The 15,051-nt window shown below is 36.6% G+C and overlaps 1 protein-coding gene across 4 annotated transcripts in view; it reads left to right on the top strand.

Annotated features, from left to right (window-relative positions):
• The window catches only part of LOC307170931 (A disintegrin and metalloproteinase with thrombospondin motifs 2), a 187,224-nt gene extending 173,872 nt beyond the window's left edge, over positions 1-13,352 (top strand). For 2 of the 4 annotated variants that reach the window (XM_079892246.1, XM_079892247.1), the window contains 10 exons: positions 1,203-1,336; positions 1,412-1,532; positions 3,017-3,097; positions 3,200-3,363; positions 3,451-3,616; positions 5,107-5,239; positions 5,863-6,070; positions 6,166-6,295; positions 7,672-7,761; positions 11,546-13,352. In XM_079892246.1, the coding sequence (XP_079748372.1) occupies positions 1,203-1,336; positions 1,412-1,532; positions 3,017-3,097; positions 3,200-3,363; positions 3,451-3,616; positions 5,107-5,239; positions 5,863-6,070; positions 6,166-6,295; positions 7,672-7,761; positions 11,546-12,939 (2,621 nt within the window). In that variant the 3' untranslated portion in view covers positions 12,940-13,352. The remainder of the gene's footprint in view (positions 1-1,202; positions 1,337-1,411; positions 1,533-3,016; positions 3,098-3,199; positions 3,364-3,450; positions 3,617-5,106; positions 5,240-5,862; positions 6,071-6,165; positions 6,296-7,671; positions 7,762-11,545) is intronic. The other 2 variants (XM_079892248.1, XM_079892249.1) reach the window with 1 other exon arrangement.
• The last annotated feature ends 1,699 nt before the right edge of the window (positions 13,353-15,051 follow it).

Here is a 15,051-nt window from a genome sequence, read left to right as displayed (position 1 = left end):
TGAGGTATTTTTGAGGCCTAGTGTCAAGCTGTTTTTTTCTGAAAGTGTATTTCTGAACGATAAGCGAAGGCCAAATAGAAAAAAAAATGAACACTATGTTTTGCTGGAATAAAAAAAATAAAAAAAAAATGTATTTTTTATATAATGTAATTTAATTTTAATATCTTAAATCCTTTAAATTGTAAATTTTATTCAAATAGTTCCTCACTCCTGTCCTACACAGTCAAGATCCGTTTGTCAACAAGGCTGATGTAATCCATCTCTCCACACAGCTGCTCTCACTTACACAGTGGGCACACATGAAAATATGATTTCATTCAAACCCCTCTCTTTTTTCCATGTGTACTTCTACACCGTTCATGACATTACTGAAAATATGAAATCCCTCCTGAGTCATTAGGGCTATGGAGATCTGCCTTAGTTTTATGATCAACACAAGTACATCCAAAGTAATGCTCATGTAAAGAGGGACTTTTTGAGCCTTTTATTACTGTCCGGTCAATTATGACTGAACGCAGAATAATTCACACAAGAATGTTTGTGGTTTATGTCTCATACCGTAAAATGTGCTTGGATACCTTTAAAAAGATGAGGTAATCATTTTTTACATGATGTTTTTTACATCTTGCACTCATGAGAATTGTACTCTTTTGGCCTTGATTTGTTGAATTGTCTTGCTTTTTGATCAGAAAAATATACTTTTTTTCACACAAAGTGCAAGTAAATGCTTTTAAATTGCTAGGATATCCAACAGTCATCACATTGTTCATGGATAACTTTTGGTCTTTATGGGAAATTGAGCTGGAACAGAAGTGTCAAGTTTTGGGATTGTACACACTGATGCTGGGAATCCGTCTGGGATGATATAATGTACAATGCATTTATAGACCACGTAAAGACTACCTGGAGACCATTCACATTTAATCAAGGTTTTTTCTTTTTCTTTTTGTATAAACCATTATCTAAGACTATCCTCTGTTGGACCAAGATGTACTAGTTGTGGAAAAGATTTTCTAAGGATTTTTTATATTTTGTAACTGGTATTTAATGTGATTTAATTTATTGCAATTTTTTTCTAAACATGGAAGCTGTTTTCCTTTTAAGAATTCAAGCTCTTCTCAATCCTTGTTAATATGCACTTGATCTTTTTTGTTGTATCTCAATCCATCTCTCAAGGATCTCTCTTGTCTTGTTTTCCTTAGCTAAGCAACGCTGCAAATTGTACTGTCAATCCAAAGAGACGCGAGCTGTAGTCAACATGCAGACTCAGGTGGAAGATGGAACACAATGCTCTTACAAAGATCCCTACAGTGTGTGTGTGTACGGAGACTGTCAGGTAAATAACTGTGTGTACCTCTCGTAAATGTGTGTGCTTAGTTCCCTTTTGCTTATGGTGTCTCTCTCCCTTCAGAAAGTGGGCTGTGATAGTGTGGTTGGATCAGCTCTGCAGGAAGATAAGTGCGGCGTCTGCGGGGGAGACGGAACCAAGTGCAAGACTCACAAATTTAACTTCACCTTTGTAGAGAAGAAAGGTACGTCTCCTCAGCACACATATAAGCTCGGTCCCAAAACCTTGCGGAGGCCACAGTTTAAGGCATCACAGGCTTATAGTCCAGATACAATGGCTCTTCCAAATGTAGACATAATTATGCTGCCTCCCAAGATACTTTTTGGCCAAATTCTTCGCAATACCATAATGCAGTGTTTCCCAAATGCAGGGTACTTAAACCCCTGGGGGTTTATGAGCCTTTTATTACTGTCATGTCAATTATGACTGAACACAGATTAATTCACTGAGTTTGTGTCTCATACCATAAAATGGTCTTGGATACCTTTGATTAGATGAGGTAAGCATTTTTACATTATTTTTTAAATCTTACATTCAAGAGAAATTTACAAAATGCAATACTATATCGCAGGGTTTCCCAAACACAGGTTTCTCTAACCCCTGGGGGTTTGTGAGTGAAATGCAGCGGGTTTGTGAGTTGATGGAAAGCTAATAATTAATTAAATGTAACAAAGCACAAAGTCTATATTCTCTATATAAGTAAACACTGTTTCTGAACTCCCTGAAACGCCTCGATTGTAGTCTTGAGTTTTCTTACGGGAATGAACACGTCACAATACTCCTCATTTAAATAATTCTCGACCAAAACATAGTCCTCGCGGTTATGATAAGGGACGTGACATTTCTGAAACACACCAGAAGAGATTGACCAATTACAACACAGTAGTCCAGCCGACCAATCAGAGCACATTGAGCTTTTCGATAGGAGGGGCTTTATAGAAAGATTTGTAAAAAAAAATGTTTAACATTCAAGCATGAAAACCTATTCTAGTAGACCCCAAAAACAAAATCAAAACTTTGAAAAAGAATATAATAGGTCCCTTTAAGACATAAATATTTGTATTTTAACTTTTGTTTGTTGGTTCTGGTAAAGAGTAAACCCAAGTTTGAACAACCTTAAAAGTAACTATTTCCATTAGCAGTAGATTCTTTGCTCCTGGATACCTCAGCAGTAGCAATATAAGACATTTCCATATGAAATTAAATCTCATATCAGTTAAAAATATATAAATAATCACAATATAATTCCTTGCAACACTATATATTAATAATTGTCAAAATTAAAAACATAAAAAAAAAGAAGATATTTTGTCTGTTTACTTTCAGTAATGAAAGTATGTCATGTGACCATTAACTAACATCAGAGAATCGTGATCATGCAAATGTGTCATTAAAATTTTAGAGTACTTCAAGAAAATATTTTACATCTAAGGGGTTCAGCTTAGAAAAAATTGCAAGCTTAGTGGAAAAAATCCAAGAAACAAATGTTGGTTTCAAACTTCATTTAATACTGAAAAGAGAAATAAAAATAGTTCAGTCTAAATAAAACCATTTTGCACCTTTTTTTTTTTTTTGGTTCACTTTCATTTCAGCACTTTTGTATGTGTATTAGAGTATTGTTGGATAGTAATAGTGGCAGTAATATTGATTTGAAAACGTTTCGTTTAGGTGTCATTAAGGTGCTTGAAGTTCCCAGAGGAGCGAGACATCTCTTCATCCAGGAACTTAATGGGACTACTCACATTTTAGGTAAAGCCTGATCTCTCCCTGTAGTTTCTCATACAGTAAGCACTGAAGTGGTCACTATTTTTGCTTAATTGTTGCTTTCTCTTGATTTTTTTCGCTGAATAGCTGTCAGGAATAAAGCGTCAAGTGATTTCTTTCTCAACGCACATGGAGACTACCCAGAGACGCGCTCAGTTATTGAAAAAGGTCTGGAATGGGAGTATGAGAATAAAAACAACAAGGACACCATTCAAACTAATGGCCCCTTAAAAAACGATGTGGTTGTCATGGTAATCTCTCATGGGAATTCACACACACATGAATGGACACACACTCTTTTAACTTGTTTTAACTGATTGTCTTTATTTGTGCTCTAGATCCGAATGCATGGATCGACCAAAGTGAAGGTGTCAATCAAATACATCACTGACAATGACAGACCGAATGACATTGCCAATGAGAATAACATGGTCCCTGATTATGGAGTGCCATATTCCTGGGTGATGAAGAGATGGGCACCTTGTTCCAAGACCTGTGGAGAAGGTAGTTCACTTTTATGTAGATACAGGCAGATGAGTTTCCCCTACATCTCTAATAAGTTTCTACTATAACTGACCCTTTGCTAAGTCCCTCCTTAAAACCAATCCTACCTTAGCAGCTGTTGCTGTCCACCATATTATCAAGCTTGCAAAAGTAACTAACAGGAGGCAGAGCTGAAAGTCTATAGAGATATGCTGTGATGATGTATTTTTGTTGGCCAACCCGGAAGTTAGCATCACCCTGGATCCCTCGACAAAAACCCAATAGGATTTTTCCATTGGCTTTTGGATTATTGCATAAAATAAGTTCTGTGACCAACAAAAGTTCTTACACGTTTTGCTCACTATGAAAATCTTCACACATGAACATTTGAAGAAATGAACAAATGATTTTTAAAGCCTAAATACAGACCCTTTCCAAAAAATTTGAATATCATGGAAAAGTTTATTTATTTCCATAATTCCATTCAAAACGTTAAACTTCCATAGATTATAGATTCAGGGCCCACAACTTAAACGATTTCAAGTATTTAGTTGTTTATTTGTACATAATTTGGGCTTCCAGCTCATAAAACCCACGAAAACAGGATTTCAAAAAATTAGAATGAAACTGAATCTATAACGTTAACGTTTTGAATGGAATTATAGAAATAAATAAACTTTTCCATGATATTCAAATTTTTTGGAAAGGGTCTGTACAATCACAAAAAAGTAAATAGCTTAACGAAGGCTATAAACAAACTACACCACGCTCACACAACTTCAACATCACCATCAATAAGTTACTCCTTCATTCTTTATTTAAAAAATATTGTCTCTAATAGTTGCAAGAGCGTGATTATAAACACAATGATGCTGTGAAAGCGGACTAGTGAGTAGATGAGTTTACCTGTTCAGCATGATGATGTTTAATTCCCCTGACAACCTCTGTAGTCTCATTTAGCCACTAGTTAGCAACCGTGTTTTTCAAGACAAGTAAAAGTAAAAGCTTAAAAAAAGTCACAAGGGGGTATTACTGATGTATTTTATGGCATAGAAAAAAAGCTAAACTGTCTTGAGCTTCTGTTATCCGCAGACCTTTTCTTCAGGCATTTAACTCCCAAAATAACATTTAAAAACATATTGACTTCTAGACAATGGAACCAGAAGTGCTAAAATGCTAATTCTGGGGTTAGAGTTTCAGAGTGAACACTCTATTCATGTTGTCCTGTTATTTATTTACAAAATTTTCTATAAGAACAATTTTGACAATATTTGGTCCTGTAGAATGTAAGCTTACATTAGGGTTTTTTTGTATTTTTCTTTTAATGTTCATGAGTATTTGATTCACTTCCTTTTTATTTTTTTATTGTTTTTCCAGAAAATGTAACCTGACCCACAATTAAAATAATATTTAGTCCAATAGAATGTTAGCATACATTATTTTAATCATTTTATTTTGAATTTCTCTTTTCATGTTCATGAATGTTTCATTGACTTCATTCTTATGGACAGGCATTCAAGTGACGCGTTATGGCTGCCGCAAAAACACAGAGATGAGGATGGTCCATCGCAAATTCTGTGAGAAAATCAAGTCGCCTCCACCCCTATTTAGAGACTGTTACCTGAGAGAGTGTGCTCAGCCTATGTGAGTTTGTGCACCAAAATAGCTTTCATTTCCAAATCAGAGATGTGTATTGTTATTTGAGTTCAAAAGGGAATCCAGCAACACTTGTGGAAAGGGGAACTTTAATAGTAACTAAAAAATACGGCTTAAGAGCCTTCCTCAGGGTATACAATAGACACATTTAGTCATCAAACAACAAGGTCACATCTCCCATTTTAAAAGTCATACAATAAACATTTGTTACAGTATATGAGTTACAAGGATATTCTAGTTATTATTATTTTTTATTCACATTTTCATTTTTGGGAGTGACACAAGTTGCTTAATCAGAATATGTTTCTGAAGTAAAAAAGTATTATTTTATCTTTACTTGTTATTGCTATTATTCTAACTGCTGTTATCATCACAGTTGGCACCTTTAAGTCCTTATCCTCTTAAACCACAAGAACTAACACATTACTTTTATAACCAGCATTCCCTTGCACTACACATATTGACACATGTTGTGGTCTAGTTTTCTGCAACTATAGTCTATGTCCAGTAGATGTCATTGTAATACTGTTGTATCTTGCATCACACATGACAATTTTGCACCATGTTTTTCTGAATAAACTGTGACTGTGTGCTTGATTTGATGTATTTAGCTGGGTGGCTGGAGAGTGGGGTGAATGCAGTAAGTCTTGTGGGAAGACGGGCACTCAGACACGCTCTGTACGCTGCGTCCAACCTCTGGGCGATGACAAGTACAAATCCATCCGCAGTCGTTACTGCAGCGACGAGCGCCCAGAATCCCGCAGAGACTGCAATCGCAACCTGTGCCCTGCTGAGTGGAGGCTTGGCCCCTGGTCACAGGTACAGACATGAACATGCTTTGTTTTGTTTTTTTATCAGTATAGATCTAAGCACTGGATTAGTTTGACATTCTGTTTGTGTGCGTGCTGTTGTAGTGCTCAGTGACGTGTGGTAATGGCACGCAGGAGAGGCAGGTGCTTTGCCACACCCGTGACAACACCATTGGGCTCTGTCTGGACTCCAAGCCAGCTGCATTAAGACCCTGCAGAGTGGATCCCTGCCCAAGTGCGTATTCAATTTTGTGATTACACTTTTTGAAATAACAACCCAAACAGATCAGTACATTCATAATTCACAAGTAATTGTAAATTGATGTACTGAAACAAGATATTAGAGTTGAAAAACATGTAGGACTGGACTTAATATACTTTGGGAATTGACTGAATTGTTAAAAGTGGGTGTAACACACCAGGTTGAATCCAGATGGTTGGTGGGAGGGATTAAAAGTAATCCTTACAACTTGAAAATGCATGCCACATATTCAAGTTGTGGGTGTATATAACTGGTTACATTTTACAATAAGGTTATTTACATGATCTAACATGACATAACAATGATATTTTTATAACATGTATTATTATATACTGCTGTTCAAAAGTTTGGAATCAGTAAGATCTTTTTCTTTTCTTTTTTTTATGTTTTTGACTTTATGAAGGTTCTTCTTACTGTATGCTCACCAAGGCTGCATTAATAAAAAACATACAGTAAAAACAAAAAATTATTACTATTTAAAATATTTTCTATTTGAATATATTTTAAAATGTAATTTATTCCTGTGAGGGCAAAGCTGAATTTTCAGCATCATTACTCCAGTCTTCAGTGTCACATGATCCTTCACAAATCATTCTAATATGCTGATTTGGTGCTTAAGAAGCATTTCTTATTAATTATCATTGTTGTGCTACTTAATATTTTGGTGGAAACCATGATACAATTTTTGTAGGATTTTTTGGTGAATATAAATATTTGTAACATTCTAAATGTTTTTTATCATCACTTATGATCAAAAATCTTACTGACCCAAACAATGAACAGTAGTGTATTTCTAAATTGCTAACATAAACCTAGATTATTAAATCCTGTAAAAATGATTCATTTTTAGTTAATTATACCTAATGCATCAACTATTGTTAACAAATGTAAACCTTATTGTAACATGTTATCACATGTTTTAAGCTAAAAAATTATGCATAATTGAGTTACATAAAACAAAAAAAGAAAAGCTGGTAAAATATTACACATTCAAAATAATAGCATTGCATATCATTGGTCACAGTTTGGTTGTGACGAAACATCTTCATTTATCAGTTTTTATCCTTATGTCATCTTCCGAGTGCTAGCCTATTAATATTGCTTATTAATGTTATTAATAAAAGTTAATGCTTGCTTATTAATGTTATTAATAAAAGTGAATGCTTGCTTATTAATGTTATTAATAAAAGTTGTATTTTCTGTACTGGTTTTGTGCAGAAATAACAGACTAATTCATGACATTAACAAATGCTCTAATATAGCTGATGAGTTTTCTCTTGCTTTCTCTCTCACCGTCTCCCGGGCTTTCTCCTTCCCGATCCCACTCCTCCTCTTCCCACTTGCAACAGGGAGCACTTCCGACTTCAACAAGCACGGCAACTTCCTGATACAGTGGTTGTCGCGTCACGACCCCAAATACCCTGTGCAGAGGATGTCAAGTAAAGCGTCTCTCACCAGCCACGTTGTCGCGCTGCGCTGTCTCACCTCTCTGAGCTGGACCTTCCCTCTGTCACTCTGCCTGGCTTTACAAGGCAAACTCCCCTGACTGCCTCCCTCTTCCGAGGCTTGCACGCTTCTCTTTTTCCTGGGTGGTGGTCCTCTTTTACGGGGCGTTTCCGATAGGGGGAGGTTTCTCTGTTTCTCTCTCTCTCTGTCTCTCGCTCTATCTCTCTCTCCTTTGTGGAGCTCTGTGTTGTGAACGCTGGCCAGTAAGAAATTGTTGACAAAACAAAACATGTAAAAAATTTGGGGGATGTTTGATAAAGGAGGGGCTTTGTGGTTGGACGGGCAGCTTGCGGAGCTAATGATTGCGCTGAGGTTTCCGCAGGGGCGACGCGTTTGTTTGAATTCACTGCCCTCTGCAAGCTGTTTCTATATGGCTCACGCTCTCGAGGCGGACGCTGTTTTACAGAGGCCCCGCCTGAGCTGCAGGTGTGAAGGGGAAAAAAATAAACATGAAAAGTGGCTAAAAGATTAAAAAAAGGAAAACAAAAGACAAAAAAAAAATGAAAAAAAAAATAAAGCTTTATTGTGAATGTGAACTTGTCACAATGAGGAAATCTTTGCTAAGTGCTCATTCCACATCCTAGTTCATTCTCGAAAAACCGATGGAACAAAAACAAACACTCAAACAAGTTACGATGTTAACATGGGATGTACTGTTGAACCGCCAATATACGTGTTGGTGGCTGATGGTGAACATGAGGTGGAACTTGCTAAACAGGGTCGCTTTACTACACACGTTTGAATGCCATAACCACCTCATCCTCCATCCTCTCTTTGACTGTTAACAAATTCAATAAATGCAGCTTATTTGTGCTTGCAGACTTTAAACAAACATATAAATATATTTGTATTTATATATAAATCTATATGGGTACCAATAATATGAAATATTAATAATTTGTTTTACCATGAATAAGCTGTAGCTTATTAGCCTAACATTTTGACTGCTATTGATCGCTTTAATTCTTGACTGTTACGTGTATTTTTTTATTGATTTTACATAAATACAGAACTATTGCTATTTAATAACAGAAGTTAAGTGTTTCGGGGAAATGGGAAGACCTATATTATGCAGGACTCGCTCAGCCAGTTGCCTCTTCGTTTTTTTTTTTTTTTTTTTTTTGGTTGTTTTTCAGAGAGAAGTGGTTTCATTTAAACAGATTCATCCTGAACTAGAGGGGTTCATGCGCATTAAATATCTCCATGTGGTGATGAGAGCGGCGTGTGTTTTCATCATGCCTTCGTGTGTGCGAGTGTTTACGACACGAGTGTGTGCGCGCGTACGTCTGCCAGCATGTGTTTTAACCAGTGGCCATACAAAAGACAAACGACACATAAATATACCTCATGAACTTTCATCCACATCTGAGCTCATTCTTTTCGGGGGCGGGAAAGGGGAGACATAGAGCGTAAGAACAATGCCTTACACTACAATTGAATGTATCGGCATTTATCTGTGAAAGTGATGGCTTAGCGCACAGAAACCAGAGGCAGCTTCATACAAAACCTGAAATAGAATCAACTGATCAACCAATCGTCACACACATCCGAAAACAGTGGCTAACCCATTGGATATGGAGAACGTTTTAATGGAAACCTACACTCAGCATCTCTTTATCACTTCAGACGTGTCATTGTATCGTGAAACACATTTCTGTTGTGACTATGTAGCGAGCTATCCGAATTTTCATGCTCAAAGCCGTGAAGAAAACACTAGGAAAAGCCAGACCTTGCAGTGAGATACTGTAAATAAACATAGGTGTTTACTGTATTTATAATAACATTTATGACTGTTATCTCCTTACTTATAAGAAAAAAATGCTAATATTATATATACTATGAGTAACTGTCATGTTACTTCACTGGCCTAACTGCGTCTTGGCTGGCTGTTGTGGGGGAAATGTCTGGGGAACATTCAGATGGACTTACGTGCACTGCGTCTATATGCACTTTGATTTATCAGGGAAACTTTATTAATGTTTTGTAAATGTTTAATATATGACACTTGTATGTGCCATGCCAGTTTTTACATCATCATGGAAATCCTGTATTTTATTTAACTAATGACCTATTTATTTATTTATTTACCTGTTCATCTGAATTACCAATGGATTAATTGTTCTCAAAGTAATCAAGTGTTTAACCAAAGTTACTGTGACATTGTACCTTTCAATACAGTTGATTTATTTTTCTGAAGAAGATAACTCTATCTGTATGTTTAAAGGGGGGTGGGAGTGCATTTCATTGTTTCAGTTTCTGTCATGATCAACTGCAAAAGTAGGAATAAAAAAAAAAAAGTGTTATAAAAACAGAAATCTTCTCTTCTGGCTTTTCCCTGTCCTTTCTGTCTATTTCTCTGAAAGTGGCATTTTTTCCCTTTTACTTTAAAGGTACACTACAGAACATTGGATTCTCGATCGCTATTTGTGGTTGGATGTAAATTTGTGGGGTTAATTTGCTTTTTTTTAATGTCAGTTGTGCTGCAAATATAAATCATAATTGTAGGCTTGCCATGGTACATTGGGTAAGGCAATAACACTTATTTTTGTGACGTAATTGCACAATACACAATTTTGCTCAATTTTACCCTGAAAACATTTTGTTTTGCACCTTAGATGTCATTAAGTTGAATTGCGTATATATCTGCATCATATTGACTCTGTAGATATCAGTTGAAAATCACTGACGACCACCAATTTTCAGAGGATCTTGCAAAATATTTTATCCAAGGGATATATAAATAAATCTAATCCGTTTTCAGAAGGATTAACAACCACATTTATAGTCCATAAATAATCACATTCACAAGGGAAGAAAAACTGCTTGTTAACTAATCATTCATCCTAACATGTTTAGTCCTCTAGTATGCATCTACATCCCTATCTTCACAGATTTGCTTAATGGTCAGTCCATAACTTCTTTCCTGCATTTGCTTTAACTTGTGATTCTCTCAAGATTTCCCCATTTCTGCTTATTTCTTGCTCAAACACATTTGTCAAAAGCACGAAACAAGCTTAGAAGACATTTTATCTGCTTAGCTTCACTCCTGGGCACAAAAAAAGGGGCCAAGCCCAAAATGGCGAAACACTAAGCTTTTAATTGTCTTAACCACAAATTATTTCAAAGACAGCAAGAAGTGGCTTGAGAACAAGTCCATCAGGCTCATGTTTTGGCCTGGTCAGAGTCCAGATTTGAACCCTATAGTGAATATTTGGTCTCACATTAAACTCAAACAAACTAGGAAGCATTTTTCAACTTCTCACAGCTGTTTGAAACCCTCAAGTGGAACAATGACTCCTGTAAAAAGCTGTCTGCAAGTTGTGGAAGTGCTGTTATCTATAGTATTTCATGGCCAGTGATTTGTGATTAAAATGGTTAAGACCATTAAAAGACCTCTAAATATTTTGCCATTTTTGGCTTGGCCCATTTTTTTGCCCAGGAGTGTACATCCCTATCTTCATAGATTTGCTTTATGGTCAGTTCATAACTTCTTTTCTGCCTTTGCCTTAGCATGCTTTTCTCTGAAGATTTCCCCATTTCTGCTTTTTTCTTGCTCACACTTGTCAAAAGCAAGGAACAAGCTTAGAAGGCATGTTTTATCTAGCTTAGCTTTACATATAGTCATTAATATCTTCTATATGTAACCTATTTGTATTTAATCTACAGTATGATTTCAGTGTACATACATATGTCTTATGTCCCTCTCCTGTTTTGCAGGACTGCGTTGTCACGGTGACCGTTCTGCATTCTGTCGCATGGAGGCGCTGCAGCAATATTGTTCCCTTCCAGGCTTCCAGCGCATGTGCTGCAAGTCTTGCAAGGTTGACAATTCCACAAAGATCACTGTGATCAAAAGTAGGCCACCATCCAAATCAGAAATAACCTCTAAAGGACGATCCACCATAAGTCCCACACGCCCCACACGCACAGAGTCCACCACAGCAGCCTTTCTGCCATCTACAGATGGGAAAAGTGGCACTTCTGTTAGCACACCTTGGTTATATACGGCCTTAGCAACGTCATCTGATACTCACGGATTCACGAAAATGCCCATTTATCCGTATACTACAACTCCTGTCTTTAAACACGCTACTACAGATTTCCTTCCAGAACAGAGCACATCTTTTGCCATTACTACAGCAACTAAGAACACATCTGCACCTGAAAATGACATGGTAAATAGCACAGAATTACCTGCTAGTACTGTTATCCCCATCATTTTCAGTGATGTGAATGATGCCACCCTAATTCCCAGCACCACCGTCAAGTTTGAAGAGTTTAATGGGAGCAGTGGTGCACCAAATGTAGACAACGGTGTGGTGTTGCAGTCAACAGCAGAATATGGTGAATTAACAACCTCAGGCACCAGATTACCTGCTAGTACTGTTATCCCCATAATTTTCAGTGATAGGAATGACGCCACCCTCATTCCCAGCACCACCATCCAGTTTGAAGAGTTTGATGGGAGCAGTGGTGCACCAAATGTGGACAATGGTTCGGTACTGCAGTCAACAACAGAATATGGTGTGAATGAAAATGAATTAACAACCTCGGGCACTAAATTACCTGTTAGCACTGTTTTCCCCATCATTTTCAGTGATGTGAGTGACGCCACCCTCATTTCCAGCACCACCGTCCAGTTTGAAGAGTTTGATGGGAGTAGTGGTGCTCCAAATGGGGACAACAGTGCAGTACTGCAGTCAACAACACAGTATGGTGTGAATGAAAATGAATTAACAACCTCAGGCAAGATGGTCCTTGGCATCCCAGTGACATCTATAGCAGAGGTGCCAACAACCACTGAAGAACCTGCTCCAATGGCAACAACCTCTATATCTACAACTTCCAGCACACCACAGTCAAGTACAACAGCATGCAGCACAGAGAAGATGAGCAGACGACCGAAGAACGTGGAAGAGACAAGCGAGAGCAACGCTATTGATATGCCGTATCGAGTAATCCCGTTGGACAGCGAGTTTCCTCCAAATAACATCATCCCCAGGAGAGGGCGCGTGTTTCTGCGTGAGAAAACACGGAATAAGCGCATCGAGGAATTGCTTCAGGAGAAGCGAAACTTCTTGAGACGGATGAAAAGAGCACAGGGGATTTGAACCCTGTCCAGTTTCTCTTATAGAGATACAGCTGCCAAATGCTACTTCTGAATCCAGACTTTATTTTGGTGCTTGGATCAAGAACTGGAAAATGGCCAAAATATTTAATTAACTGATGCTTTTCCCTTTTTTAATGACATGGCAAACTGATCTTTGTAGAACAAAACCACTAGCATGTGTTTGCACAGTGTCTTTGAACCTCAACAATGTCCCTTTTGTAGGTTTCACTGAAGGATATTCTCATTCAAAGTGATTTGTCATTTTAAAGAATTAGTTCAGCCAAAATCTTTAATTCTGTCATCATTTATTCAACCTTATGTCATTCCAAACCTGTATGACCTTCTTCCTGATGTAGAACATTTTCCATACCAGATAACTGAATGGTAATGAGGAGCTATCAAGCCCCAAAATGACAATAAAGCATCATATGAGTAATGTTCAAGTCTTCTGAAGCCATTTGGTAGCTTTGTGCAAAAAAAAAAAAAAAAAAATTTAAAAATAATAATTTTCACCAACAATATCATAATAGATAAAGCTTGACTGTTTCTGGTCCCCATCCACTTTCACTGAATGAAAAAAGCAGCATGAAAAATAAAGGGAAGCCAACAAGAAGGTGAGTGAATAATGAGAGAAATTTCATGTTTGGGTGAACTAAAAGCCATTGACAAAGAGTTAAATTAATTATCGTTTGCCCAAATATGCTGAATGACAGATACAGACAATAGGCACATACTGTATTATCTGTAAATTGCAGTAGCATATAAATAGTGTACTATTTTATTGAGTTGACACCAGTCTGAAATGTACTGTACATGTTGGCTTTGGTATGTTTCAGCTGCAGATTTTATCATAAAAATATTTTTTTTACACAGGGTCGAAAATATGGAACCCATGGTGATAATATGGCAGTTCAGTACATTGTGATTATACTGAAAAAATGAGGGTCAACAAGTGAATCAGCAGCCACTTAATGTACAGTAAATGCTCTTTCAGTATGTAAAAATGAATAGCACTAATTTACCCCAGAGAAGTAAATCAGAGTTAAGTGCATATTTAGCCAGACATAACATGCAGTCAAGACATTTCCATTACTCAATATATCACTGTCTCATATGTTTTGGCTTACATGTATCTGTGATGAGAAAAATTACGCAGTTGTTTTCACTGGCAAGTGATTTGACAAGAACAATTCAGGGATGCTCCATAGTGAATACTTCCAGATTTTTATTTTATGCTTGTGAATTATATTTCCTTTCACCAGTATGTAAGCTTATGCTGAAACTTTATCAAATCAGATCAAGAAGATAAATATTTTTTGTGAGATATTAATGATTATGAGTGTGTAAAAATTTCAAAGACTCCATCATTATGTAAAAAGCAGAAGAAAATGTCAAAAACAGAAATAAATTTTCTATATTGCAAGAGTTTCAGAGTTTCACATTCTTCTTACATTTTCTTGTGCTTTTACAGACCTTTTTAGATGTTTATAGTTACTTCAATTTAAAGTGTATATCTTTTTCATTAGAATTCTAAAACAAGCATATACGTAACTTACATACAGTATCACCTTCATTTTTTTATTTTATCTATCAATTTATTATTCTTTGCACATTTTGCTCTTAAAAAGTTTTATATAACTCATGTTAAATAATTAGGACAAACTTTTACAACTGTTTAATTAAGTAAGTTAACTATACAAATTCTTTAAAAATACTTTTTTGAAAAGCTCACATACTCTTCTCATTATTTTACATATTTGCATGAAGGATTTCTTGAGAAAGAACTGGGATAATTAGAACAGAATAAATTAGCGATGTACCTCTGCAAGGGCGCCTCGCCTCACTTCATTAGCTTTAGTCCTCACCACAGGTGAAAGTCTGGATGGACCAATCATCCCATCCATTCCATAGTGAGAAACAGGACCCATATGAAATAAGAATCACAAATAAAAAGAGATGGAGGTCAAAGCTAAAGTCTCCTGTTGAGAAAAAGACACTAGTGTTTCCCCTAGAGTTTCATAAGATATTTTTCATAAGAGAACAATTCAAAACTTTGCCATGGTAGGCCTACCAACATCAGCCAAATTCATATACAGTGGGGAGAACAAGTATT

Source organism: Squalius cephalus (genome assembly GCF_949319135.1).
Source record: "Squalius cephalus genome assembly, chromosome: 14".
Classification (NCBI taxonomy): Eukaryota; Metazoa; Chordata; class Actinopteri; order Cypriniformes; family Leuciscidae; genus Squalius; species Squalius cephalus.
Note: the sequence above shows the minus strand (reverse complement) of the source record. Positions and strands in the feature narration are given on the sequence as shown.